The sequence below is a fragment of the Acomys minous genome, assembly GCF_964271855.1.
Source record: "Acomys minous genome assembly, chromosome: 20".
Classification (NCBI taxonomy): Eukaryota; Metazoa; Chordata; class Mammalia; order Rodentia; family Muridae; genus Acomys; species Acomys minous.
This window is the reverse complement of record NC_140502.1, coordinates 21,433,352-21,461,041: the sequence shown is the minus strand read 5'-3', so window position 1 is coordinate 21,461,041 and position 27,690 is coordinate 21,433,352. Positions and strand designations below refer to the sequence as shown.

The 27,690-nt window shown below is 49.1% G+C and overlaps 2 protein-coding genes across 17 annotated transcripts; one reads left to right on the top strand and one right to left on the bottom strand.

Moving 5' to 3' along the window:
• Window positions 1-145: 145 nt before the first annotated feature.
• On the bottom strand, window positions 146-7,047 carry DMRTC2 (DMRT like family C2). 7 transcript variants are annotated; one of them, XR_014777077.1, is made up of 11 exons: window positions 6,654-6,706; window positions 4,363-4,590; window positions 4,121-4,275; window positions 3,110-3,186; window positions 2,700-2,880; window positions 2,427-2,553; window positions 1,652-1,712; window positions 1,447-1,524; window positions 1,194-1,349; window positions 291-453; window positions 146-190 (listed from the first exon to the last, which is right to left on the bottom strand). XR_014777077.1 is itself a non-coding variant. In XM_084770873.1 (10 exons), the coding sequence occupies exons 2-10, from the start codon at window positions 4,584-4,586 to the stop codon at window positions 346-348; spliced, it is 1,167 nt and encodes a 388-aa protein (XP_084626999.1). In that variant the 5' UTR covers window positions 4,587-4,590; window positions 6,904-7,047; the 3' UTR covers window positions 146-345. The 7 variants fall into 7 exon arrangements, 5 of the variants coding, with proteins under 5 accessions (XP_084626999.1, XP_084626998.1, XP_084627001.1 ...); XR_014777078.1 differs by lacking the exon at window positions 1,194-1,349 and having other exon boundaries at window positions 1,350-1,524; window positions 6,654-6,699; XM_084770873.1 differs by lacking the exon at window positions 6,654-6,706 and adding an exon at window positions 6,904-7,047 and having other exon boundaries at window positions 146-453.
• LYPD4 (LY6/PLAUR domain containing 4) lies at window positions 1,245-25,191 on the top strand. Of its 10 annotated transcripts, none has more exons than XM_084770882.1 (8): window positions 1,245-1,283; window positions 1,606-1,795; window positions 7,583-7,659; window positions 9,437-9,590; window positions 10,304-10,490; window positions 10,857-11,000; window positions 11,554-11,880; window positions 12,144-12,416. In XM_084770882.1, the coding sequence occupies exons 5-8, from the start codon at window positions 10,424-10,426 to the stop codon at window positions 12,344-12,346; spliced, it is 741 nt and encodes a 246-aa protein (XP_084627008.1). In that variant the 5' UTR covers window positions 1,245-1,283; window positions 1,606-1,795; window positions 7,583-7,659; window positions 9,437-9,590; window positions 10,304-10,423; the 3' UTR covers window positions 12,347-12,416. The 10 variants fall into 10 exon arrangements, 8 of the variants coding, with proteins under 8 accessions (XP_084627008.1, XP_084627006.1, XP_084627010.1 ...); XM_084770880.1 differs by having other exon boundaries at window positions 7,509-7,659; XM_084770884.1 differs by lacking the exon at window positions 9,437-9,590.
• The last annotated feature ends 2,499 nt before the right edge of the window (window positions 25,192-27,690 follow it).

Genomic DNA, 27,690 nt, shown 5'->3' with positions numbered 1-27,690 from the left:
CTTGTGTTTTTCACATGCAGAGACAGACATGAGCACACAGGCATATATAGAACATAAACTCATGCAAACATGTGTTTAGATATGGGTCATCTTAAACTGCCCAACTGCTTTTATTGGGGACTTAGGATTCAAAGAGGGTTGTGAGAATATCCACCTTCAGCCAAGGAAGTACCCACACTACAAAAGGAACCTGAATGGTAAAAAAAAAAAAAAAAAAAAAAAAAAAGGCTGAAGCTAGCATTGTGTTAAATTCCATGCAAAACTCAAATAAAATACCAAATATGCTGTGCCTGCAGTCTGTCATCTCTTGGTTCGGTGAGGCAGCTTCCACCTCTGCTTTCTAGCTCAGGAGGGAGATGGATCCCAGGCGCCCAATATGCAGAGAGACAGAGGAAGTGGGACTGGGCCGGAGAGGGGGGCCAACAGGCTGGAATCCTCTTCCCCCAGGGGGAGCTGTGGGTGGACAGGAAGAGGCAGGCCCAGGTCAGATCCCGTTCACTGACTGTCACTCTCCCGCGCCCCATGGACTCTCTGTGGTGTTCCTGCCTCCAGTCTTGCTTTCTCCAGTTCCTCCACCAAAGCTACCGTGCTCGGCCTGTCTCAGAGCATCCATGTCCTCTGCACAGTGGCTGGGCCAGACTCGCAGAACTCTGCCAGCCTCCTCTCTCCTGCTCCCAGCAGATCCTCTAGAGCAGTGGCTCTCAACCGTCCTCATGCTGTGGTGACTGCGCCCACAATAAAATTACTTTTGTTGCTACTTCATAATGGTAATGCTGCTACTGTGCTATGGTCTGGTCTTAGGTGACCAGGCTGAAAAGATCATTTGATCCCTAAAGGGGTCTGAGACCCACAGGTTGAGAACGGCTGCTCTAGACCGTTGGACAGGGACACCCTGAGTCTTCGTCTCGGTTCCACTGAGCTTTCTCCTTCCTCACAGCTCTTCCACTCTTGCTATGGAGCCTTGTGAGGGTTTCCAGGTTCCCCAGCCAGAACAGAAGCTTCTTGAGAACAGTTACTGGTTCTTCCAGTCCAGACCCTGGTACTTCAGTCCCTTTCTAGACTGGAGCAGGAAGCCAGGGTCAGGAGACAGGCTCTGCAGTGTTATGCTACATGAGCTCCTGGAAAGTCTCTACTTCTCAAGACACTGGACATTTGTCGTTCAGAACAAAACTGGTCAGGAGTGAGTGACTCACTGGCCGATGTCTAACCGCAGTCTCAGAGGCTAGGCCGAGACACTCGGGGGCCTGGGCCTGAGGGTGTTGGACTAGTGCCTGTCCGCTCTGGTGAGCCCTGCTGATGCTGGCAGCTGACTTTTCCCAACCACTCTTGTCTCTTCTCAGGAAGGCTACCTGGTGGGCCACAGGGGTGGAGCAGAGAGATCCAGGCAGGGTTTGGGGGGACAGATGGGGCTAGGCGGGGAGTCTGGGATGAATCTTTCAGACCTACAAGGGCCTCAGCTGCCTCTCGCTGCAGCTGCCGCTCTGAGGGGCCAGATGTCCAGGCCAGGCAAGAGGCCCCAGGGGCCTGCAAAGGCAAGGGAGAGGAACAGACTGGAAACCCCCACTCCTGCCCACCCTACAAGTCCCTTGCTTTCCCCTTTTACAGATTTAACCTCCGCCCAGGCTCTTGGGTGTCACTTCTTTCCCAAGACCTGTGGCTGTAGCAGAAGAGAGTCTGGGGTACCACAGGACTGGAGTATCAGAGTTGAACATCTGGAAAAAAGAGAGAGACACAGGAAGTGGGTGGCTGCTCTGACCTGGGAACTGGAGAGCCTGGCTGGCCACTGGACTTTGTGGTAAGTCTTGTTCACTGTCTTGGCTGCTTTGCTCTCTATAAAATGAAACTCTCCATGCGCTTTCCCCTCCTAGGCTATTGAAGGACAGTAGGGAATCACAGGTTCCCGTTGTTCAGTGGGACCTGGATTGCAGACTGCTCCACCAGCCGCTTTTTCTAGCCCGGCTTCCTGTTCCCCGAGGGGTTCCACCTTCAGGAAGATTGTTCAAATGGGGGCTGTGCCTTACCACTGTGGCCTTCTGTGTCATCAGACAGCCCTATCCTATCCTATCTCTTTCAGAAGAGTTAGCAACCACTCTTTGTTTAAGGCCAGGGCCTGCACTAGGTGTTAATTATTATAATAACCCGAGATGAGTAGCGGCTAGAAATTACTGATATTTATAACAGGCGAGCCGTCAAAGCCTCAGAGTTAGGGAACAGTAGGGATCTGCTCACTTGTTGGTCTGCAACCATTTCCCTTTTTTCGAGACAAGCATCTGAAGCCCTGGCCTCCTGGCCCCACCTCCCACGTGCCGGGAGTACAGGTGTGCACCACCATCATGCTTGGCCTGGAACTCTTCCTCTGTATTATCTGCTCTGCAGCACAAACCTAAGCTCAGGATGAACACAGATCCTCCTGTGCTCCTACTTACGTGTGAGGCAGGTTAGGGGGTCCTTGGGGCTCTCCAGAGAGTGGAGCCGTCAGTACTGAGCGAGATCCTGGGCAGGCTGGGAGGGTCCCATGAGTGGGCAGCCGGAGAGAGGTGCCAGGGTCAAAGCCTAGGAAGCAAAGAGAACACAGACTGTACAGGGCTCAGAGGGCACGACTGTGTCCCCCTACCCACTTGTGACCCTTTACTCTCCCTTTCACAGTGGCAACCTAGCATTCAGATATCTGTCGAATAAAAGGCGAATTGACCTCTTACCAGGGAAAGGATGTAGAGGAACAGCAGGTTCTTGGCACAGCAAGCGGCACACCACTGGAGGTGGCATTGTGAGACCTGGGGGCAGCCAGTGCCCAGGGCCCCAAGGCCCAGGAGGCACCGGAGTCCAGGGCAAAGGCAAGGCTTCAGGCGGGCGGCCGAGCAGCAGAGGCCCGTAGTTCTCCTGCAAGGGTAGAGGCCAAGCCTGGAGAAGTGAGCATGCTCCAGGGTGAGCGAGTGACAGAGACTGAGGCGGCTCTTAAGTTCCACCTCAGTCACGCACAGGCGATAGGTGACTCACTGAAGAGCACGTCATGAGTCAGGGCCGGGTCTGGGACCCAGAAGGCACAGAGGAAGCAGTCTGAGCAGGAGTGAGGCCAGGAGCCATCCCCTCAGGACCCAGGTCTCCTTACCTTCCCAGGGGGTGTCAGTACCAGTGGGACTGCTCCATGGGGGCTCTGAGGCTGGGGTGCCATGTTCTCCTTTCCAGCTGTGAGGAGCCAGGGAAAGATCCAGCAACCTCCTTTTCTTGACCTTTATCCTACCCCTAGTTCAGCTAAGTTTACATTTCATCTCCCTTTGGCTTCTTTCTTTCCTTTTCTTTCTTCTTTCCTTCCTTTCTTTTCATGAAGGCCAGGCTGGCTTTGAACTCCTGATCCTTCTGCCTCTACCCCCACATGCTACCATACCTGTTCTGTTGCCTTCTTTTCATGTCCAGCTTCCTCCTCCTCCTCCTCCTCCTCTTCCTCCTCCTCCTCCTCCTCCTCCTCCTCCTCCTCCTCCTCGTCCTTGGTAGCTTGGTAGCCCAGGCTGGCTGCCTCCCCTCCCTCCAGTGCTGGGTTTATAGACATGCTCACTATGTTCCACTCCTCTATTATCTTTCCTTTAAAAAATGTCTTATTGCGTTTGGGTGCCATGGCGTGCACGTGGAGGCCATAGGACATTTTTGAGGGGCTAGTTCTCTCTTTTTGCCTTTATGTAGGCTCTGAGGGTCAAGTTCAGGTCGCCAGGTTTGTGCAGCAAGTACCTTTACCCTGAGCCGTCTCACCGTCGTCCTCAACACCCCGTTTTGTATCTCCAGCTGTCCCTTCACTCTTACCCACATTTCAAAATAAACATTTATTTGTTCTTAGGTGCATGCATGTTTTGCCTTCATGCATGCCTGTACAGTACCTGCTGAGGCCACAAGGGGGCAGGTTCTGGACCTGGAGTGGCACGCGTTGTGAGGTGCCCCGCCAGAGGGCGCTCTTGATGATGGCTGGCCCACCTCTCCAGCCCCCTTGAGCACACTTTGTAACTGGAGACGATGAGGCTTAGAGAGGCGAAACACCTTGCCCAAGCCACACACTGACTGAGCTTTGGGCCAGGGCCTGTCCTTGTACTTACTACATCCAAACCCCTGGCCCATTCCCAGAGCCACTCACAGGCGAGCCCTGGCCGGATGGCTCCCTTCTTGACACGAAGGGGAGCCTTCAGAGGTGCTGCCCCTTTCATCAGTCCCTGAGCCAGGTGCCTTTTCAGCTGTGCTTCCTGCTGCCTACGCAAGGCCACTTGGGCAGCCATGACTCTCCGACGTTCCCTAACGGGGTGGGGGAGGGGGGTTGCAAGTCAAAAGCCAGCCTTTGGGAGGAGAGTCTCCTCCCCTTCTCCTTAACCTCACACTCACAGGATGAGGACACACTTGTGACACTCGCAAGCCTGGAAGAGGCAGAGGCGCTTGTGGCCCTTGAGATGGGCCGTGACTCCGTGGTTGCGGCAGCGGGCACAGGTTGGAGAGCGACTGACAGGTCTCCTGGGAATAAGCTCTGTGCTCTGGGCCACTCTAGTCTCATCCGCTGGGGGAGAGTCAGCAGAGCAGGGGTGAAGAGCAGGCGGTTCATTGGGGTCCATGGATCTGGGGGCAGGAGTGGTGGGTTGGGACAGTTACACGGGCTCTGTCTTAACCAGCCCCTCTGCTTTCAGGAAGACACATCTGTGGTTGTCCATCTTGCCCCTCTCAGGACCCAGCTTTCACCCTCGCTTCTCCTATCATCCTCTCGAAACCTTTCTCAGAAACCACCCTTTTCTTTCTCACTTATCCATTCAGTGCAAACACCTGTCATTTTTGCTCACCTGAATGCTTTGTTATGCTAAATGCCACCTCCAGGCACATGCGCCCGTGCATCACCCCTCCCCCACCCCAAGCATGCTTATACTTTTATTCTACCAAGCAGGGCTTTCCAGGCACCTTCCCCAACAACTGTTATCATACTCCCTTGCATTTAAGTAGTCCTTAAAAAACATCTTCATGTGGCCCCCTCGATTCTAAGACCCACACGGGAAACCCAATTCAATCTGTTCTTTGTATGCCATCATTATGATTTTGGGGGTGTGTGTTCTAGGCGTGTGTGTGTGGATGCTTCTGTGTGTGTGTGGAGCCCAGAGGCTGACATCAGATGGATTTCCTCCATTGCTCTCCACTTTGATTTTTTTCCCCCCCAGACAGGGTCTTCTTGCAAACCTGAGGCTCATGGCTTTAGCTAGATTGCTTTGGAGATCCACCTGTCTCAGCTCCCCACGCCTACTGGTGGGGTTTCCGGCACATCACATCACTGCCCAGCCTTCAATGTGGGGATCTGAGCTCAGGTACTCATGAATGTGCTCAAGGCACTCTATCAACTGAGCCTTCTCCTCAGCTCCCTTAATTTAAAAAAAGAAATAATTACATTTGGAGATAAGTTCTCACTATGTCTGTATACCTGGCAGGTCTGGGATTCTCTATGTAGCCCTTGTGGGACTCAAAATTCCTAGAGATCAGTGTGCCTCTGCTTCCAGAGCGCTGGGGTTGAAGTCCAGCTCTTGTTTGTTTTTTGATACAGGATTTCTCTGTGTAGTCTTGGCTGTCCTGGAGCTCACTCTGTAGACCAGGCTGGCCTCCAACTCACAGAGATCCACCTGCCTCTGCCTTCCGAGTGCTGGAATTCAAGGCGTGCGTCACCACGGCCTGGCTCAGTTTTTGTTTTTGTGCTCTCCAGGATCAATCTTATTCTCAAGAGATTTCCTGTCCCATTTTTACTAGAGAGCATTTGCTTTTTAAAAATGGGCATTGAACCTAAAGCCTTATAAACACATGCTGGCCAAGTGTTCTTCACTGAGCTACATGTACCCAGGCTTTTTTTTTTTTTTGAGACAAGGTGAGACAAGGTCTTGATAAGTGGTCCATGGTCGCCTTCAACTATTATTCTCCTTCCTCAGCCTCTTGGATAACTGAAATTACACATTACTGGCCTGTACCACCTGTTCAGTAGATAGTTTCTCGGACTCCATTAGTTTAACAAATGTTTTACTGAACCTTGCATGCAGGCTTGTATCTGTCATTCTAGCACTTGGGAGTCTAAGGCAGGGGGATTACTGTGAGTTCTAGGCCAGTCTGGGCAACTGACTATCAAAGACAAACAAACAAACCCAAAACCAAAAACTGACTGAGTGTGGTGGTGGCACATGCTTGTAATTACAGGTTTTTCTGGGGGGGGGGGGCGCAGGAGGATCCTCAGTTGAAGGTATCTGTTGCTAGGAGTTGAAGATTGCCCTGGGCTACAGGAGACTCTGTCTTAAAAACAAAAACAAGGGGTTGGAGAGATGGCCCAGTGGTTAAGAGCACTGACTGCTCTTCCAGAGGTCCTGAGTTCAATTCCCAACACCCACATGGTGGCTCACAGCCATCTGTAATGTGATCTAATGCGCACTGTATACATAATAAATATATCTTAAAAACCCCAAACAAAAAGCAACAATCCTTCCCAAATGGTTACTGAGTCTCCACTAAATTCTAAGTCCTGATGTAGGCCTGAAGTGTTCTCCTCAGGACACCATTTTCTTTCTTGCATCCAACTGGATGAAAAGTCACTGTAGTCCCTGATGCACGCGACACTTACACCCCTGTACCCCATGCACTGTCCCTTCCCATGCAACCATTACTTGGGTGCTCCCCCTTCTGGCGAGCCATCCATCACCCCCCAAACGCTGGGCCTGCGGCCCCTCCCGCTCCAGGGCCCCAGGGAGGGGGCTGGGCACGAGGACCGCGCTCAGGAGGTGGGGGTGGGGGTGGGGAAAAGAGTTGAGCAGCGCGAGGGGGCACCAAGGGGAGGCCATGGTGGGGACCCAGCCTCAGGAGACGGGGAGCGAGGTGGGGGAAGGGATCATGTTAATGCCGCCCACCGGTGATTACCAGAGCCTGGAGCCGAATCACAGTCAGCCAGGAGAAGGCCCAAGGAAAAGGGCGACAAAGTGGTGCGAAGAGGAACGGCCGGCTCGAGCGGCTTTTTTTTTTTTCTCCTCCTGCTCCTTCATATAAGGGCCAATGAGCTTCAAGCACGGCTCTCCTTGCTGCGCTGCGCGACCAATCGGGGTTGAGCTCCGCCACTGACGGCCCGCCCCTTTCCTTCCTGCCCACTTCTCCACGGCAACAACTGCACCAGCCAATAGCGCGTCGAGTTGAGTCTCACGCATGCACGCACACACGCCCGCCCGCCCGCCCGCTCGCACGCCCGCTCGCACGTTGCCCTCCTCCTTACCTTGCCTGACTGTTCTTCACCCTGGGAGCAGGTAGCCAATGGGGCGTCGAATGACCTCAACCAGAGCGAGGCTGGCCCTGCTCCCCCCTACCCCCCCCCCCCCCGCCCCATCATAGACACCACAGGCTCGGCGCGGGGAGGGGGGGACGGGGGGAGGGGCCTGAGGCGTTGAATCAGACCCACTGCGCTTGCGCAGCCTTACCCGCTGCGGCCTGGCCCTTAGGCCGCCTTGGTTTTCCCTCCCATGTCTGGTGTCTAGTTCGGACCTTTAGCCTTCCAATTGCCGCATACAGCTGCGTTACAGCATCCCCGCGGTGCCTGTGTCCTTTCCAGGCTGAAGAAGGCGGCAGAAGTCACTGTCCAGCTGGACTGCTTGCTGTGCAGAGGATGTGTGCTGAAGCCCGCGAAAGGTACCTGGGGTGTTGGGATGGCTTAATGGCGGGTTAAGGAGAGGGTGAGCTCTACATGGGGAGGAGGGAGCAGGAAAGAAACTCCTAAGCAGATGGTGTTCTCCTGGTTTCACAATGACCCTAAGGGATGGACAGTCCCTACGGTTGTGTGTGTGTGTGTGTGCGTGTGCGTGTGTGTGTGTGTCTGTGAATGAAGAAACAGGCGAAGAGTTCGTTCAAGCTGTTCAAGATCACAACGCAAGAGTTGGAGACAACGACTTTGGCTTAGTCCTGGACTCGCTTTGTAGACCAGGCTGGCCTCGAACTCACATCCGTCCACCTGCCTCTGCCTCCCGAGTGCTGGGGTTAAAGGCTCGCGCGCCACCACACCTGGCATTTTTGTTTGTTTGTTTTGTTTTGTTTTTGAGACAGGGTTTCCCTGTGTAGTCTTGGCTGTCCTGGACTCAGTTTGTAGACCAGGCTGGCCTTGAACACACAAAGATCCACCTGCCTCTGCCTCCTGACTGCTGGGATTAAAGGCGTGCGCCACGCACGCCCCATTTTTGTTTTGTTTTGTTTTGACAGGATTTCTCCATGTAACCTTGGCTGTCCTGGAACTTTCCCAGCAGACCAGTTGACCTTGAAGTCACAGGGATATGCCTGCCTCTGCCTCCTAGTGTTGGGATTAGAGGTGTCTGCCACCAGTGCCCAGCTGTATAATTTTTAAAATTTTATGTGCATTGGTGTTTTGTCTGTATTTGTATGTCTGTGTGAGGTGTTGGATCCTCTGAGACTGGAGTTATGGACAGTTGTGAGCTGCTATGTGGGTGCTGGGAATTGAACCCCGGTCCTCTGGAGGAGCAGTCCATGCTCTGAACTGCTGAGCCATCTCTCCAGTCCAGCTCGCTCGCTCTTTCTTTTTCTTTCTTTTCTTTTCTTTGAGACAGGGTCTCAGAACTCAATCTGTGGCCAAGGGTAGCCTCAAACTCACAAAGATCCACCTGCCTCTGTCTCTGGAGTGTTGAGATTACAGGCATGCACCACCACCTCCAAGCTGCACTTGTTCGTCTAATCAATTGCTCCTTACTGTGGTGTGGTGTGATAAGAGAGTTCATGGTGTGCTTCCCTGCAAATTGTGCACTCCCTTAGTTTCTGGAGGGGTGGTGCTCTTACCTAAACCCACCATCATAAAAATGATGCCTTCTCATGTATGAGAGGGTAGAGATTTTTCATTGTAGTTAGGTAGGTTATACTGGAAGTGGGTATTTATAAACCCAACGTGACTATTTTGTCAGACTTCTCCCTGCACTAGGCTTGAGATGCCATCGATGGGAACTCCAAATTCCTCTCTTCCCAGGGTTCCCATATGTCCTTCCCCATCCACTCCGTAAGCAGCAGGGTGTAGAAGCGTCTTTATCACCACATGCCTGATGACACTTGTTCTTTTCCAGCTTTCCGATTGCAGTTAGCCCGAGAGTTGTGGACCGAGGCTGCAGTTTGCAAGAGCATTGCATTTTCCAGGTTCTAGTTAGGCTTGAGCACCCCTCCTCAAGTGCCTGCCAAACCCTGCGTCTTTACTCTTGTGGAGATAGTTTCTGCATAGGCTTAGCTCAGGCTCGCTTCCTTTTTCAAATCGCCGATTTGAAGAAGACCTTTAGTCTTTTTGGTTTAAAGCATTACCCTTTTTCTTGTGCCAGTTTGCTTTGTATAGCTTACATGTCTTGTGTAGTTTTTGTTTGTGTTTGATGAAAGGTTTCATGTAGGCTAGTCTATCCCTGAACTTGTTATCTATTTCCAGGTGATCTCGAACTGCTGATCCCCAGACTCCCCCTTAACAAGTGTTGGAATTCTAGGCATACGTCGTCATGATATATGAACATGAAATTGACGTTGGTGCAGTACTGTGACTAGACCCCATTAGTTTCTCGGAGATTTTATGTGCATCCTTGTGGGTGAGTGAGATGCATCATGGTTGTTATTGGTCAGCTCTAAATACTTTTTGATTTTCTTAGTAAACAAAAGGGACTTAGGAATATGCTAATTATCTATTCTCTCACAGGCTTTTCGTATTTGAGATAGGGTCTCATATAATGAGTTTGCTGGTTTGTTTGGCCTGGCAGACCTTAAACATAGGTCTGTCAGGCCGGACATGGTGGCGCACGCCTTTAATCCCAGCACTTGGGAGGCAGAGGCAGGTGGATCGATGTAAATTCGAGGCCAGCATGGTCTACAAAGTGAATCCAGGACAGCCAAGGCTACACAGAGAAACCCTATCTCGAAAAACCAAACCAAACAACCAACCAAACAAACAAAATCACAAAAGCCTTAGGTCTGTCTTCTGCGTCCTGGGACCACAGGTGTGCACGTGTGACCCACCACGCTTGGCTCACGACGTTCTTATGCTCAGTTTGCTGTTCTGATGTCATGACATTTGACTGGAGAACAACAGCCTGTGTAACAAATGGTGGGGTGAGTGTCTGGATCAGCACCATGGCCAGAGGGGGGACCTAGTAAGGACCCTGAGAGGCCTGCTTTGAAAAGCAGAAAATGGCGGGTGTGAAGTATTTTGGAGGAGAGACCAAAGAGAAGGGAAACTCGTGTCACTGAAGGTCTCAAGGGAGCCCATACCACAGCAACTGACACACTCATTTTTTTTTTCCTTTAGAAACAGTGACCTGTAGGCAAGTGGACAGAGAATTCAGGGAGTGACAAGAACCAAACTTGAGATTCCATCTGAAATTGGTTCCAGACTGATCTGTCACATCTGGGAGCCTGACACACAACCATGCGGCCCCAGGATTTGAGATCTCTGCAGCTGCTATGCCTCTTAGAAGCCATCTCTTTATTGCCTTGTATGTCCTGTGGGGCTGCATACTCTAAGGCCCCAATGTGTGGGAGGCTGGACCTATGCCCTGGTGGGAGGTGGGCTGAGTATCCAGTCAGGGGACAGGCTTTCTGCATGCTGAGGTTAAGATGGTCATGTGGAAAGTCTGGTATGATGGGCCACCCCTTTAGTCCCTGGGAAGCAGAGTCAGGTGGTTTCCAAGTTCTGGTCTATAGAATAAGTTCCAGGACAGCCAGGGGTACACAGAGAAAACCTGTCTCAGAAAACAAAACAACCCCCTGGGGGGAAAACACATAACAACAAATCAACCAATAAACAAACTGAAAAAGAAGGTGTTGTGGGAGGCAGGTGACTGGAAGAATTCTCTCTTTAGGGACCCAAGCTCTTCTGTGCTATGAGGCGACAGCTTCAACCTTCAGAGCTGTGACCTTGCAAAACTGGAATTGGCTTCTGTTGAGGAGCATGGTGTGCAGCCTGAGAGAGGGCTGCGAGGAGACGGTGGTGTTCATTGAGACAGGTGACGCACTTCCTTCTGCTTACTCTTGCGCTTGTCCTCCTTCCTAGCTGTGCTCCCAACACCTAGGACTGGGGTTATACATGTGTATACAGATTGATAATAAAAGTGTAGCCCTGATTTATCTTAGATAGTAACGTTACGACATGCTCAAAAGAAAAAGGTGTGTTTGTGAAGCACTTCACATTCCTCGAGGGCACACCAAGTCCAAAGAAGCACATTAGTTACTTTGGAATGATTGCTCTTGGGGGAGGTTAAGGAGCGATAGGCAGGAGTAGGGATTACTGACAAGAATGGGGTAGGTCTCAGATAATTGTGAGGGGCGACCTGAGAGAGAGAGGGGAAGGGTGGGGATGTACACAGGAGTGAGAGTGGCAGAGGGGCTTCTGCAGGAAGGGTCAGAAAACACAGGTGAAGACCCCGGCTTCTCGGCCCCATGAAGGTGCAGGGAGCATCATGGGGAGACACAGGGATAGTACTGAGGCTGGGAGGGAAGTGGGCAGCCTGAGTGGGTCTAGGTCAGTGACAGTGACCTCTCCTATCTTCTGCTCTTCAGGGACCAGTAAAGCGATTTTGAGTTTTAAAGGCTGCACCCCGGCCCTGTCTTACTCTCCGCAAATCTCTTATCTGGTGTCTCCCCCTGGAGTGTCCGTTGCCTCCTACAGCCGCGTCTGCAGGTCCTACCTCTGCAACAATCTAACCAACCTGGAGCCGTTTGTGAGACTCAAGGCCAACCAACCTAAGTCCACAGCACCTTCTTCCAAACAGTGTCCAACCTGCCTGGGCCGGCACGAAGAGGAGTGTCTTCCAAACTTTGTCACCACTGAGACTTGCCCCTACGCTGCTTCTTCCTGTTACAGTTCCACCTTACAATTTCAGGCAGGTGAGAGCAGAAGAACTTCTATCAAATGCAGTGTATGGTGTCCAGTGTCTTTGTACACCCCAAAGACTGGTGGGATCCTGAGATGAGGTTGGGGGTACAGGAGGCTAGACACATGAATTCCAAGTCAGACCAGGTAAGGCGCCTGGCATCCAAATCTCTGGTGGGCGGGCAAGTGACCAGGTTCATGAGGGCCCCCTTGGAAGGGAGCAGGCCTCTTGAGCCGTGTAGAGAGATTCCTTGATTCTTCCTTCTCTTCCTTATAGGGAATCTCAATACTACCTTCCTCATCATGGGCTGTGCTCGTGAGTCACAAAAGCTTTTAGCAGATTTTCAGCACATTGGGAGCATCAGAGTGACTGAGGTCATCAACGTCTTAGAGAAGTCCGAGAGTGTTGGTGCAGGGCACTGTAGTCGAGGTCCTCTTTGGAGCATCTTCTTATGCCCCCTACTTATCTTCAGAGACTGACCACCCAGCAGGACTGGAGAAAAAGATCAGAGCCCTTTGCATAATCAAATAAAACTCGGAGTTACTATTCTGCTTTGTCCTGTGGTCTGTGAGAGCGTAGAGGGGCCCAGTATGCATAGGGAGGGGATGCAGGAGCAAAAGAGTCTGAAAAAGGGGGTTCATAGATCACTGCTGTTTTTTGTGCAGAAACCAATACTAAGGAGGTGAGGAGGAGGACAGCTCTTTGAGAGCTGGCAGCATGGAAAGAGGAAGGCGCTATCACCCTCGCTTCTTCTTGAGGAACTCAGGTCTAGGGAGATGCTTTGTTAGGGAAGACAGCTGCTGGTGGCCCAGGAAGGCAGCTTGTTGAATGGAGCCCTGTTATCAGGCCGCCTCCCCTTCTGCTCCGGCTGGGAAATGACAACTCTGACCAGCTATCTTCCCTCCCTCCCTTCTTCCCTTTCTCTTTTCATTTCCTCCCCTTTCTTTCCTCCTTCTCCTCCTCTTCTTCCTTCTTTTCTTCCTCCTCCTCCTCTTCCTTTTCTTTCTCCTCCTCCTCTTCCTTCTTTTCCTCCCCTTCTTCCTCCTCCTTTTCCTCTTCCTCTTCTTCCTTCTCCTCCTCCTTCTTTTCCTCCCCCTCTTCCTCTTCTTCCTTTGGAAGAACAGTCAGTGCTCCTAACCTAACCCTGAGTCATCTCTCCAGTCCCCCCTCCCTTTCTTTCTCCTCCTCTCTCTCTTTCCTCCTAGAGCTGGGGATTTAATCCAGCACTTGAACAAGCAAATCAAATGGTCAACCACCGAGGCAGCCCCTCCAGGCTCCTGTAGTTCCTTAGATAGACGTGTTTCTTCATGTGGAATCTCACAGCACTTTATGTGCTTTGTGTTACTTGATACACAGAACTAAAAAAATATAAAGCTGAGGTGGGGTTATGACACACTATGTGTGCATGGGCATACACTGCTGTTACTTGAAGGTAACTGGACGTGGACTATGTAAATCTAAAGAAAGATCACTTACAAGGTGACATCATAGCCACTCAGGTGTCTTTCCATAAGAATTCAGAATGTTGGGCAAAGTGAGTATGACCTTGTAAAGGGGCAAGTGTAGAGGAAGTAAAGCTAAATCTGCCAAGGACAGCTCCCAAGGGATGACCACTCTGGGGTAGTTGAGGGACGAAGGCCATGTAAAGGGCATTTTCTAAGGGAGGGTAGTATTGTTTCCATACGAAATGTCCCTGATGGGCTCATGTGCTGAGTGCTTGATCCCTATTTTGACATCATTTTTTGTCAAATAGGAGACACTATTTTGGTACGTTGTGGCGACTTCAGGAAGTGAGGTCTAGCTGGAAGGAGTAGATTAGCACTGGTGGGTCCCTGAGGGTATTTTGCCCCTGGCACCTTCTTTCTGTTTCCTGTCTTCCATAGGTGAGATGTTCTGCCACTTCATGGTCCTGCCACTCTGATGAGTTACTCAAGCATATGAGGCCAAAAGACCATGGATTGTTCCCACCAAAACTGTGAGCAAAACAGGTTTTCCTCCCTTACATGACTTCTGTCAGATGTTTTTGGTACAAAGGTGATGAGTGTAACTAACACAAAGGGAATCTAAGAACTTGCTGTTCTTGAAGGTGGCTAAGGAAGCTCTCCATGATAATGGAAGAAAGCTTGGACTTCAGAAGGAAATAAGAATAGAAATCAAGCCAATGTGTGGTGCGTGCCTTTAATCCCAGCACTCGGGAGGCAGAGGCAGGCGGATCGCTGTGAGTTCGAGGCCAGCCTGGACTACAAAGCGAGTCCAGGACAGCCAAGGTAACACAAGAGAGACCCTGTCTTGAAAAACAAACAAACAAACAAAAACAAAAAGAATAGAAATCAACACGATGCACTGCCCTTGACTCCAGGAGTTATCTTTAATCATTTCCTAGATGGTAAAATAGAAAAAAAAAAAAAAGGATATGTAGAGGAAAATCTCAAGACAGTAGTATTTGTGAACTTCCTTTTCTCTTCTTTCTTATTTTAAAATTTATTTTATGTATCAGAGTACATCAGAGGGCATCAGATCCTATTTCAGATGGCTGTGAGCCACCATGTGGTTGCTGGGAATTGAACTCAGGACCTCTGGAAGAGCAGCCAGTGCTCTCAACCTCTGAGCCATCTCTCCAGCCCCTCTTTCTTTTCTTCCTTTCTTTCTTCTCTTCCTTTTTTATTTTTCAATCCTTAAACCAAACCATCTATGGATAGCAAAAGTCTTGCCAGCTGTGAAGCACATGAGGGATAGGGCAGTGTGGGAACCAGCAGAGGGCTCTTGGCAGGGCTCCTCCTTGGAATGTTGTGAGCTTACAGCTGTCACTGGCAAGCACAGCATAAATGATCCTGATGGGCAAGCATAGGCAAGAAGGGTGGAGTAAGACAGCCACTTCAGAGAGCCTTCAGGGAATGAAGACATCGGACAGAGAGAACATTGGTCATGGGGACACAGGACACAGAGGACCATGGAGCCACACCAGCACAAATGTGTTTTCATATGAGGAGTTAATATAAGACATGCTTAGGTGACACACTGAGAAACAGGGCTGGGATGCTGAACTGCTCTAGAGACCACCCAGGAGGTTTCCTCCTTCACCACTTAGGCCCTGGGCTTATAGGCAAGACATACTGCGGCAGGAATGGGTAGCAGTCCCTACATCCAAGTAGGGGACCTTGTGACAGCATCTGTAGATCCTAAGACTGAACTGTGTTTCAGGGTCATTGTCATAGATGTGGCTGCCCACAGCGGCAGTATTCACTTACCGAGTCCAAAGTGTATTCTATGACAGAGTTTATAGGGTGGGGCTTGCCATCATGCTTAGAGCGCCCAACCCAGAGGCAGTGCTCGCAGCGCAGGCAGGGCTGGTGCCAATCCTAGCCCAGGTCACCATCTTGGCAAAATGGTAAAGCACCATTTTGGTGCATTGATATGTTGGGCTCTCCAGCGAACATGGTGACACTAGAGACTTTCCTGGGACCGTGTGTGTGTGTGTGTGTGTGTGTGTGTGTGTGTGTGTGTGTGTGTGTGTGTGTGTGTGTGAGAGAGAGAGAGAGAGAGAGAGAGAGAGAGAGAGAGAGAGACTTGGATGTGTATGGGTCTCTCTGCCTATGTGCGTGCAGAGGCCAAAGGATGATGTGGTGTGTTCTTTTATTCTCTGCCTTAGTCCCTGGAGACAGAGTCTTGTGGGACTCTGATTCAGCAACTCTATTTCCTTGTGACTTGGTTTCCTCATGTAGGCTTTGACATTTTCCAAACCTACTTTATTTGAGGTTCTTTAATGCTTATACCTCCCTTCTAACCCACCTACCCTAGTTAGGAGAGACAAGAGGTTCTTGGGAACAGGAGAAGTAGACCTTTTTTGAACTCAGTTCCTGGGAGTGATTCCCCTGGCATAGTTGGCAGGATCTCAGCAGACCAGCAATTCAACCAAAGTTGCTGCTGGAACCTGGAACAGCAGCTGGAACCTGGAGCCCCGAAGTGTTCTCTGGTGCGGTTCTCTCTAGGAGTGTCTCGAGGTGGAGAGATGAACAGCCAAATAATACCAAGACCTTAAAAACTCAGGCTCCTGTTTTGGGAATATCTCTTCTCAGAGTCTGTACAGGGATGTGTTTCAGCTGGCACAAACCAAGCCCCTGCACGAGGTGGTTCAACTTCTAGTGAATAAACATCACCTGATCTCTCACAAGTCTGTTCCCCATCCCACGCTTGGGATCAAAACATGTTTACATTACTACTTCCCAAGTAAATGATAGTTGGCTAGCCATGTGGTATGTAAAGTAACCTCTAAATGATCACAGTGACTTGACCTTGGGATAGGAGAACTGCCTTCTATCAACAGCATTTGTTACTATGTGCCATCAGGACCCCCAAGGACAAAGGAGCTACTAGTAGTTCCTTTTTCCTCTGCCCGTCCCCTCCCATAGAGTCTCATGAACCCATAAAGCATTAGCCAATGGCCTGAGAACTTGCCCGTCTGCTCGTCACAACAGTCTCAAGAAAAGGAGCTGCCCAGACACTCCTGCTTAGATGTGGCTTTAGCAGAAGTACACTGGTGGTGACTAGATCTGGGCACCACAAGCTTCAGGCAGCCAGCGAATCAGCTCATAAAGGAAGTTCCAGCCATGGTCAACAGCTCCCTAGGGTCATCCTCAGTCAGGAACCTGTGAGGTCTGGAGCCAGGGCTTCTCTGTGAAGATCCTAAGGGACCATTCTGGCAGTCTTTTCCCTGCGTGCCTCGCCCCCCGTAAGACAGGGTTTCTCTGTGTAGCATTGGCTGCCCTGGACTCACTTTATAGACCAGGCTGGCCTCTGCCTCCAAGAGTGCTGGGATTATAGGTGTGTGCCACCACACTTGGTTATTCAGCTAGTCTTACAGGGATGTGTGAAGGCCATGCTCTTTAGGAAGGGACCATTGGGCTGGGTTACCCACCACACCTTCTCTTCTCTGCAGGGTGAGGGCAAGGGAACTGTTCTGATGTAAAGCTGTCTGTCCCCACTGCGTGGACTTTATGCCAAACCTTGGCACAGGGACATAATGCACGGGGGTGGGGGATGGGGGCAGTAGCCACTGTCCATGCTTGACCATCTTGTATGTGTGTGAAGTGAGGTAGTTCCATGCAGCACCTGGAAGTCACAGAGTCGTTTTCGTCCTTCCTAAGAACTCTGGTTAAGCTTAGTAGGGTGTAGAATCCTGCATGGTCCTGAGTAAAGCTCCAGAGCAGCAGGGATCCTTTCGGCTACATTGTCTCTCTCCCACTGCATGCAGGCCCTGGGATATTATATGTGGCAATGTGATGGCTGATCATTGCCCTTCCCTCTTTGTACCAGAGAAAGCTCTGGAGATTCTGTGACATATCATGGACAGCAGCATTTGGGTGGCTGTTGTTCAATAGTTAAGCAGTCAGTGGTGGATAGATTCTAGAAGGTCAAAAGTGAAGCTAGGAGAGAGGAGAGAGATCTATCATCATAGTTAGCTCCAGCTGTTGTCTTGACACAGCTGGGAAGGAGGAACTTCAGCTGAGGATCCCCTCTACCAGATTGCGCTGTGGGCATGTCTGGGGGCATTTCCTTGATTGCTGGTTGCTGTGGAGGGTCCAGCTCACTGTGAGTAGTGCTATATTCCAGCAGGTAGGCCTGGGCTTTATAAAAGGCGTAGCTAAGCAAACCTGGAGAGGCCCCCAGGTAAGCGGCACTCCTCTGTACCCAGGAGCTCATCCTTTCCAAAAAATCCCACCAGGACTCGGTCCTCTCCTCCTCTGGCCCACTCGAGGGTGTCTCCCTCACCTGTGAGCAGGAATCTTTGCAGGAGGATGCTCCCTGTGTGTGGAGGGTCTGAGAGGGGCTGCATGGTGTCTGCTGCTGGCGCTGTTCCCCTCTGTGGAGAAGAGCTTCAGATCCAGCACTGCTCTCAGGCCGGCCACTCTGATGTCAGCTCTGCTGCCTTGTGAGTTCAGCGTCCTTCCAGCAGGAGCACCTCTCAGGGTCTCCTGAGCTGGGGGAGGAGTATACTTCCCCTCCCTTTTCAGTCCTGCCTTTTGTCCCTGTCCTCTTACTCATTTCTTAATTTCTTGTCACCAGAAAACACTTGAGAAGTAAGGCTGATGGGAAACCCTGTCCCCCCGAAAGGACAAGGGGAGCACCACTCTGCTGTCGTTTGGCCTTAACCAGTCAGCAACACACAGAGGGTTCTCTTCCCACCCCCATGTCCCCATCATCCCCCCACCCCCCACCCCCGATGTAGAGGCACACTTCCTTCTGGGAGACAGAAATTCACCTGGTCACCTAGTCTTCTCAGTGTAGCCAAAAGCTCTGGGATGGTGGCATTTCCTCCCAGCAAGAAGTTCACAGAGATGGTTCTGGAGGCCAGATAGGGGTCAGTTGATTTGTTGGTACTTTGAGGATATGTCTTCTGTTTCCTAGCCTGGCCTCTCATCCAGGAACAGACACTTAGTGGCACTTGTGTCAGAAGGAGCTCCATGTGCTATGTAGGAGGAGGTGACCCATGTGTCCTGGGCAGGGCGGAGTCCGGAGATCTTAGCTCCACTGTCAGAGATGGTCCAGAAATGCCTTTCGTCCTTCATTGTCTGAGTTGTGGCTCAGGTCTGCTCATGTCCCCTCTGGTTTTCCTGAGCAGCTTTGTCCTCTTTCTCTTTCCTTATAGGTGATGTTTGAAGGAAATGGAGAGCACAGGTTACCCTGACAAAGCAGGGAGAGTGTGTGTGTGTGTGTGTGTGTGTGTGTGTATGTGTGTGTGTGTGTGTGTGTAGCAAGTACTTTAGAGACACCCAACACAGTCTGTTAGGCAAGCAGTGAAAACGGGGCTGCAGCTTCCTTTTTATGCTTCAGCCAGGTTTATGTTTCAGGGATTTCATTTGCTGCGTATTCAGTCCCTGCCTCTGTCTCTGTCTCTGTCTGTCTGTCTGTCTGCCCCTGTTTCTCTGTTTGTCTCTGTCTCTGCTCCCCCCACCTTTGTGTTTCACCCCCTGGAGGTCATGTGAAGTCTTTTGTCCAGTATGAGCCATTGCAGCAGGAATGCTGTCCATGTTCCAACTCTGAGAGTTTCCCCAACTGACTACAGGACAGGTACAAGGCCACCTGGCTTCAGAGTTTGGATATGCAGATTGTAGAGAAAGGACTATGTTGTTCTTGAGTGTAGTCCAGAGTAGACAGAGAAGTGCACCCAGAGGATGAACATCAGGAGTGCTTGTACCTTTCAAAGGACAGTCTAAGTCTTGTTTTGAGGGGGAAAGATATGGTTTCTCTGTGTAGCCCTGGCTGTCCTGGACTCGATTTATAGACCAGGCTGGCCTTGAACTCACAGTGATCCACCTGCCTCTGCCTCCCGAGTGCTGGGATTACAGGTGTGTGCCACTACACTTGGCTGTTAAGGATGTTTCTTGAGCCTTAAGGGAGAAGACCCCATCCTGGGGGGGGGGTGCATCTGCAGTTAGCTGTCAGACAGAGTCTTTATTCTTGGGTAATCTGAAGATTATCTGAGCGGTGTGGGTGTGTTTTATAATAATCTGTTTTCTCAAAAGACTTCAAACCTGCTTTACTGTGTATCATGTGAAATGTAGTTAAACCCACTTAAACCTACCCATCAATGATATTAGTTACACCAGAAGGTTGCACCTCTGTCAGTACTACTTTTAGAATTTACTGTCATCATATCAGGCTTCCTGCACTCAGTAAGCAGGAAGATTTATGGTCCCTGCAAACTCGGAATCTGCTTCCTAGCTTTGAACTTGTACAGTCTGATATTTTATTATGTGCAATGAATATATAATAAATAAATCATATAATTAATTCCATTTTGTTTCGGACTTATCTCACTAAGCAGTCAGTGTGCTTTTAGGTTTATTGATATTATAGCCTTCATCAGAACTTTAACTTTTTTTTTTCCTAGACAGGGTCTCTCTGTGTAGCCTTGGCTGTCCTGGACTCACTTTGTAGACCAGGCTGGCCTAGAACTCACAAAGACCCACCTGCCTCTGCCTCCCGAGTGCTGAGTGCTGGGATTAAAGGCGTGCGCCACACCTAGCTCAGAACTTTAACTTTTTAATTTTGTTTTTTGAGACAGAGTTTCTCTGTGTAGCCCTGCCTGTCCTGGACTCACTTTGTAGACCAGGCTGTCTTCGAACTCACAGAGATCCACCTGCCTCTGCCTCCCAAGTGCTGGGATTAAAGGCGTGCGCCACCACCGCCTGTTTTTTTTTTTTTAACAAAAAGAAAATTAATGATTCTTATTTTATGAAGATTTAAAATATTGCCAGGTGGCCAAGAAGAGACTTGATACCCTATGAGCATATACAGGGGGAGGAGGTCCCCCTCTGTCACTGTCATAGGGGAGGGGAGTAAGGGGAAAATGGGAGGGAGGGAGGAATGGGAGGATACAAGGAATGGGATAACCATTGAGATGTAATATGAATAAAATAATAAAAAGAAAAAAAAAAAGAATTCACCTAAACAGCCCACATAGGTCCGAAATGAGGTAGCTTTTAACTCTTTATAGGGTGCTGACAGGGAAGTGAGTAATACCGGCCAACACAAGCAGCAGGGGGCTCTCTAACACCACACGGAGGCTCAGGAGCAGGAGCCATGTGACCTAGGTTTTGACTAGGGAACTCAGGCGTCATCCCATTGTCAATGATGATGTGTTCGCTGAAGGATAGTCTTAAGACCAACATTTACAGGTCAGATAAATTCCACTGATAGGAACTTTCAGCAAAATTTTAGGTGTTGAATCATTAGTACATGCTAATTAATCATGTTGCTCTAAGTCTTCTCTGAAGCCCACTGAAATCTGGAGTTATTATATGCTACACCATCATGAAACCAATACTCAAAACCATACATTGGCTATTACAATTTCCTGCATGACAGAAAAGGGGGCTTACATAGACATCACCAATGTCTGCTTCTCACTTAGTAAAGAAACACAGATGTGCACTGGCTATTTACCCAAGGATGAAGATGCCAATACGTTTAAAAGAGGAAGCTGTTCAGTGGTTGTTTTTAAGGACTTTAGGTATCACTGTGTAGTCTTGGCAAACATGGAACTCACTATGTACAACAGGCTGGCCTCTTCTCAGACTTGTAGCAATCCTTTTGCCTCTGTCTTTTGAGTACTGGGAATGCAAACATGTACCACCATACTAAAGTTAATAGTGAAAAAAATTACTATTATTATAGTTGTTGTGTGTATAGCATGTAGTGAGGTCAGAATGGAATCCTGGAAGCTGGTTCTCTCTATTCACCATGAGGGAGTGTAGGTCACCAGGTCTGCTCATTAAATGTTTTTACCCACTTAGACATCTCCCAGATGTTTAATGAGTGATGTTCATCTGCCTAAGCAAAACAACAGTATATTTTAAGAGATACAACTGAAGACTTAAATAAATGGGGAAAGCATTTGTCCTTTGAGACAGTGGTGTAGTGAGAATTCTAGAATTTTGGTTTCTTAAAAAAAAACAACACAGAATTAGGGCTGGAGAGATGGCTCAGAGGTTGAGTGCCGCCTGTTTTTCCAGAGGTCCTGAGTTCAATTCCCAGCAACCACATACTGGTTCACAACCATCTATAATGAGATCTGATGCCCTCTTCTGCAGCTAAAGTGCTCACATACAATAAATAAAATAAATAAATCTTTAAAAAACAGAATTATGGGCTGGAGTGATGCCTTAGTGGTTAAGAGCACTGTCTGTTCTTCCAAAGGACCCAGGTTCAATTCCCAGCACCCACATGGCAGCTCACAACTGTCTAAAATTCCAGTTCCAAGGAATCTAACACACCCACACCAATGCACATAAAATAAAATAAATTATCTATATTAAAAAACAGTATAAGAATATGTTTTTTTAAAGGTATTTATTATTTATATAGTGTTCTGGCTGCATGCACACCTGCACACCAGAAGAGGGCACCAGATCTCATTATAGGTGGTCGTGAGCCACCATGTGGCTGCTGGGAATTGAACTCAGGACCTTTGGAAGAGCAGTCAGTGCTCTTAACCCCTGAGCCATCTCTCCAGCCCAAGAACATGTTTTCATTTTAATCCTAGGTATAGAGATGTGGGGCTGCTCTGCAGAGGCTGACTATGATTTACCTTGTGCTCTAGCCAGAGGCATGGTTTTGTCAGCTGCAGATGGCTTCTGTGCTGGGATGACATCTGGGGTTCTGTGAAATTTTCAGAGTCTGTGTAAATGCAAGGGCCTGACGGGTGGGGCGGGCGGTTGTTGGTCTGTTAGTGGCCATGCCCAGAGAAGAGACAAGAAGAAAGAAATGAGATTCAAGTAGCTCTCTTTCTCCCCTCTGTTCTTTCTCGTCTGTCTAGTGACTCTGGGAGAATTGAGGGTGGGAAAAAGAAGAACCCACAGAGTAGAAAGAGCAGCTACAGAGTGCTGTGCAGTAGACCAGAGCTATAGGACCTTTTGAGAAATGTGCTACAGTCCCCTAGAACTTCGCTGACTTTGAAGGGTAAGGATCCAGTATTGTCCCCTGTAAGCACTCTGTCCACATAGGGGTGAGGCTTCCCGATGGGGTTCTACCCAGAAGGTACTTACTCTAGTTTTGTCCTTCACACTTTGGCATAACATTTAGGTAAAGCTTAAATAAAACCAAAACACTTGAAAATAAAAATTGATTAGACATATACTTTGTTCCTTTAAACCAATCCTTGTAAATGGTAGCAAGTGGAGAGCACTTACTTAAGACAGCCCTGCTGGTTTAGATAGCTGAGTAAACATTGACCTTAGACTATGAAAAAAAAAAAGATTTATTTTTAAATTTTCAGTATGTGGGTGTTTTTGCCCACATGTGTGCCTGTGAAGCACTTATGTGCATGGTGCCTCTAGAGGCCAGAAGGAGGTGTTGGATGCTACATGGAGAAACCCTGTCTCAACCATAATACTACTAATACAAGACCAAAAACCAAACCAAACCAGAACAAAACCAAACAACAACCACAACAAATCATGTCAGGTGGTCCCTGACCGTCCTCTGTGGCCAGGCATCCCGGGGCCACAGGTCGGGCGGGGAGGCCAGGCAAGAACCTAGGAAACAAGAGAGCTTGGTTCTAGAACCAAGGCATTCCAGTTCAGGAATTGTCCTTGTTTAACTGAGGTGGTGTGGGCATGGCTAACAGTTGTTGTTCACGCTGTGGGGATGTAGCACAGTGTGGTTCTCAAGAGTGGTGAGGCCCCTGAAGCAAAGTGGAAGGTGCTGCTTGTAAGGGTCCAGAGAAGGGGGGAGTGGCTCATGTAATTCGTGGGTAGTCAGTCAGATTGTGTTTGATTTCCCGAGTGATGAGGAATGAGAGAATGATCTATTTCTTTAGCTGATGTGTGTCCTGTGAGGAATCTCAGTAGAGTCCTTGTTTTTTTTTTTTTTTCTTTTGTTTTTGTTTTTTTACAGCAGTGAGGGCAGAGAAAGAGGATACTGGGTGAACACAACTAAGTATCCCCAAACCTGCAGAACTGTACCCTGTTCATGTCTGCACTTTTTTTTTCCAAGACAGGGTCTCTCTGTGTAGCCTTGGCTGTCCTGGACTCGCTTTGTAGACCAGGCTGGCCTCGAACTCACAGAGATCTGCCTGCCTCTGCCTCCCGAGTGCTGAGATTAAAGATGTGTGCCAGCTGGGCATGGTGGCGCACGCCTTTAATCCCAGCACTCGGGAGGCAGAGGCAGGCGGATCGCTGTGAGTTCGAGGCCAGCCAGGTCTACAAAGCGAGTCCAGGACAGCCAAGGCTACACAGAGAAACCCTGTCTCAAAAAAAAAAAAAAAAAAAAGATGTGTGCCACCACACCCGGCTGCAGTTTATTCTTTATCATGGTGCAAACTATGTGCCAGGAGTCTGAACACAAAGCTACTGTGAACATAAAGCCATTTCTGTCAGCATGAGGAGACTCCCAACTTGTTGCTTTTTGTTACAAGTGCTACTCTCAAGACCCCCTGGCCCTTCCTTCTCAGAGCACAAGTCAGTGAACTGTTCTTCCTACTCTCCTCTAACTGCTAAATTAATCATAAGTCTCTTTGGGACACTATAGCGGATGGACACCCAGTCGTTGCCATGCCTTTCTATTTGTTGGCACTGACTGATATGGTGGCGACAGCTTGGAGGCATATGTGTTACAAGAGATCCCACCCCACTGTGATCCCATGAGTAAAGAGATCTCTTTGTAAAAAGTGAGAGGCAGAGAATGTTACATCAGCAGTGAGGTCAGCAGGATGGATCTTTTTTTTCCTTTTTTTTTTTTAACTGCAGAAAACCGTTTCTGTGGGTCTTGGAGAGGGAGAGGCTGAAGTTGGTCGTTTGGGTTGCTGGGCATTGAAGTCCAGGACAGAATATGTGATTTCATCCACCTGAAAGTAGGAGTGTTGGTCAGTGACATCAGTACCACAGCTCAGAGCCTCACCTCGGTGGTGATCTAACACCACTGTGCTCTGCCCACGCAAGTTAAGCTGTGGGAGAGGGCTCCTGCTACTCACTGCCTAACAGCCTGATGGCTGATCATTAGAGGACACAGGTTATGCTGTTGACCCCACAGAACAGGGTGAGATGCAGTGGGAACAAAGCCAGAATCAACAGAGACATCCAGATGGGCTCCAGAACAGTGCTGAACATAAGCCAGATGTGTGTGAGGCTATGCACCCTCCTGATTGCATTGCTCTTTGTAGGGAGGTGACAGCAAAGTGTGTGTGAGGGGGAAGACAGGTCATGATTTGTGTGCTCACTGTGGGTGTGCTCCACCTGTGAAAGTAAAAATGCATCCATCTGATTTAAGGAGTTTGTGCATGTGTGTACCCTATTGAAATGCTAACACAAGAAAACAAAATAAAGGAACCAGAGTTTAGTTGAGGTGAGGCACTTTTAAGTCTATGTTATCAAAACAGTTTTGTACTTGATCTGTAGGAAGGAATCTGCACCTGCTGGTTCAGAGTTGACTGCTAGATGGCATCCAAATGGCAGGCTCAAGAGGAATACCACACAGTGGCCTTGGTAGATGCAAATCCTCCCTATGGGCAGACAGTCCTAAGGAGGACAGTATCAACAGTGTGCATCACAGAGAGAAGACTGGTCCAGACCAGAAGGGGAAGAAAACTCTGAAACCACTACCTTTCTCAGTTGCTAAGATGAACATAAGATACTATGTGGCAGGAGCTTTCTGGCAAAGAACAAAGGCACACAAGCATCTTCTCCTTTAAGAGGCACTTCACTGGGCTGGAGAGATGGCTCAGTGGTTAAGAGCACTGTCTGCTCTTCCAAAGGACCCGGGTTCAATTCCCAGCACCCACATGGCAGCTCACAACTGTCTGTAATTCCAGTTCCAATGGCTCTGACACCCTCACACCAATGCATATAAAATAAAAGTAAATGAATTACTATAAAAAGAGGCAACGCACGTGTTCTGTCAGTCTACTGAAAAGGAAAACACGCCTCAGGAAGGTCGTATGTGCCAGAGACCTTAGAAAACAGTACTGAGCCTAACTTAACATGCAGCCCAGGATCCCCTGTCCACTGTCCACTCTTGCTTGCTCTTGAGGGCCTTCCACCTACAGTGGGCCCTTTGGACAATGCCCACCCTCACTCTTGAGCAAGCCTCTGGTCTTTCTCCAAAAAACCTGCCAGTCTCCTGTCTGATGCCCTGTGCATTGCCTGAAATCACCTGACAGACGACAAGTGAGGCCATCATCTTACTTTTGGTTTTGCCTCCAATCAAGAGGAGGGTTGTTCTGTTTTAGTTTCTGTCTGTCCATTGTGTCTGTCTGTCTGTCTATCATTTATTATTGTATGTTGAACTGGACTGAGATGATGACATAGACTGCATCCACCCCTTTAACTCTTGTGATGGAACATTTTCAGGAAGTTAGGGAGCATGCTCATAATCTAAGTTACTAAGTTAAAAAGGCTATAGATTCATGACTGTCTGTAGCTCGAAGTGGCCCACCTTTGGGACCTTTGATTTAGGGACTGCGAAGAGAGTACAAGAAACCAATGCAAGTGGTCTGCAAAGATGGCTAAGAGGGTGAAGGTGCTTGCCACCAAACTGATACTCTGAGTTCAATGCTCAGGACATGCACCATAAAAAATAGAACTTTCTCTTGTAAGTTTTCTATACACACACACACACTAGTAGGAGTGTGGAGGAGAATGGTGCTGAGGGTGACTGTGGGTCCTGGCTGAAGAGGTTGCAGAGGAGAACATGAACATGTGGCCTAGAGATCCATCTTCTTGGGATGTTTTGGTGAGGAACGCAGCTGATGTCTGCCTGAGGCTAATTGAAGGGTTGTGGTTGACAGCTGTGGCAGAAGAGATTTCCAGACAGCCTAGCACTGACTGTGAGGATTGGTTCTCAGTGGCCACACTTATGCAGCTCTATAGTGAAAAGGAGCAGGCTGAGCAAGGAAAAACACAAAAGGTACAGTCTGAGGAAAAAGAGGGCCAGGAAGTGTAAACAGAATAAAGAAAAGCCTGATGCCAGGTGGAATAAAGGGAGTGGTGACATCAGCGCAAGACCCCACCCAGCTAAGCTACCAACTTGTGAAAAAAGAATCAGAGTGAAGAGGAATAAAGAGAAACTTATGGCCGGGCTTGCTGGTGCACACCTTTAACGGCAGCACTGGGAAGGCAGAGGCTGGGGGACATCGGAGTTTGAGGCCAGCCTGGTCTACACAGTGAGTTCCAGGAGAGCTAAGGAAGTGAAGGGAACTCCACCAACACAAGAGAGCTGTTGAGGGTGTGACTGAACGAGGCGACCATGTTCCAGCCCCAGCTGGCAGCAGAACTTGGCAGCTTTGGTCAGGTGGTTCTGCCTTTACAGTGAAGGATACAAGGATGGGTTGTGGGCTCTCTCTCCACAGCTTTGGGAAGCCACCGAGGTCAGTCGTGTGTGTGTGTGTGTGTGTGTGAGTGCCCTGTATAGAAGCTTAGAGAGGCCGTGGTGTGAAGCTGTTAAGGCGAAACCTGGATTGCCAGGGAGGCCCCGACATGTCAGAGATACAAGAGGTTTGTCATTTGGCTTAGGAAAGCTGCTACCAGGAAGCTGAACTATTCGACTGTGATCGCCTGAGCCTGTTCCTGGAAGCCCGATTGAGAACCAGACTCCAGAGTCGATGCAAAAACAAAGGAATTTATTAATCTGACGCATCAGGGTCCACCAAACTACGGGGAGATGGAAAGACCCCGTTCTGTACTGTAGAGGGTCTAAATACCCTTACAGACACAACCTAGTACAAAGTGTTTCTTGTATGCAGCAGAATGATGGATCCTGTTTTCACAACCATTCTGTCGGCCTGTGTGGTTTCTGGGAGCATTGGGTTCATCGGTGCTGAGGTGTCCATTGATGCTGAGAGGTATTAGTGACCAATGTTAATTTCTGTTATTTTGATTTTAGTGGTGTAAGTATGTGTGTGTGTTTGTGTGTGTTTCCTTTTTTTCTGGTGTGGAATTATTTATTTCTTGTGTTTTGTTGTATATAGTTAACCTCCTTGGGATGGAGTTTTCCTTCTAGTATTTTCTGTAGGGGTGGATTTGTCCATAGGTATTGCTTAAATTTGGTTTTGTCTTGGAATCCCTTGTTTTTCCATCTATGGCTATTGAGACTTTTGTGGGTGTAGTAGTGTAGGTTGACATCTCTCCCGTCCTTTCTGGCTTTTACAGTCTCTGTTGAGATGTTGGTTGTCATTCTGAAAGGTCTGCCTTTGGGATAGTTCGCCATTTTCCCTTTTGGCTTTTAGTGTTTTCTTTGTTCTGATCAAAAAGACTCTGTAGAAATGAAGGGCAGCAATCACCCGATCCATCCCACCATCATGTCAAAACTCTCCTGCTAGGTGACCAGA

Bases quoted from the DNA above. Each gene is read 5' to 3' on its own strand.
- DMRTC2 (XM_084770872.1), bottom strand. From the start codon at position 6,685: ATGGATGGCTCGCCAGAAGGGGGAGCACCCAA. The intron at 4,591-6,653 runs GTAATGGTTGCA...TCCTGCCCCCAG, and splicing joins CCAGAAGGGGGAGCACCCAA to ATCCATGGACCCCAATGAAC. The intron at 2,881-3,109 runs GTAAGGAGACCT...CTACCCTTGCAG, and splicing joins TACTGACACCCCCTGGGAAG to GAGAACTACGGGCCTCTGCT.
- LYPD4 (XM_084770884.1), top strand. From the start codon at position 10,424: ATGCGGCCCCAGGATTTGAGATCTCTGCAGCTGCTATGCCTCTTAGAA. The intron at 10,491-10,856 runs GTATGTCCTGTG...TTCTCTCTTTAG, and splicing joins AGCCATCTCTTTATTGCCTT to GGACCCAAGCTCTTCTGTGC. The intron at 11,881-12,143 runs GTGAGAGCAGAA...TCTTCCTTATAG, and splicing joins CACCTTACAATTTCAGGCAG to GGAATCTCAATACTACCTTC.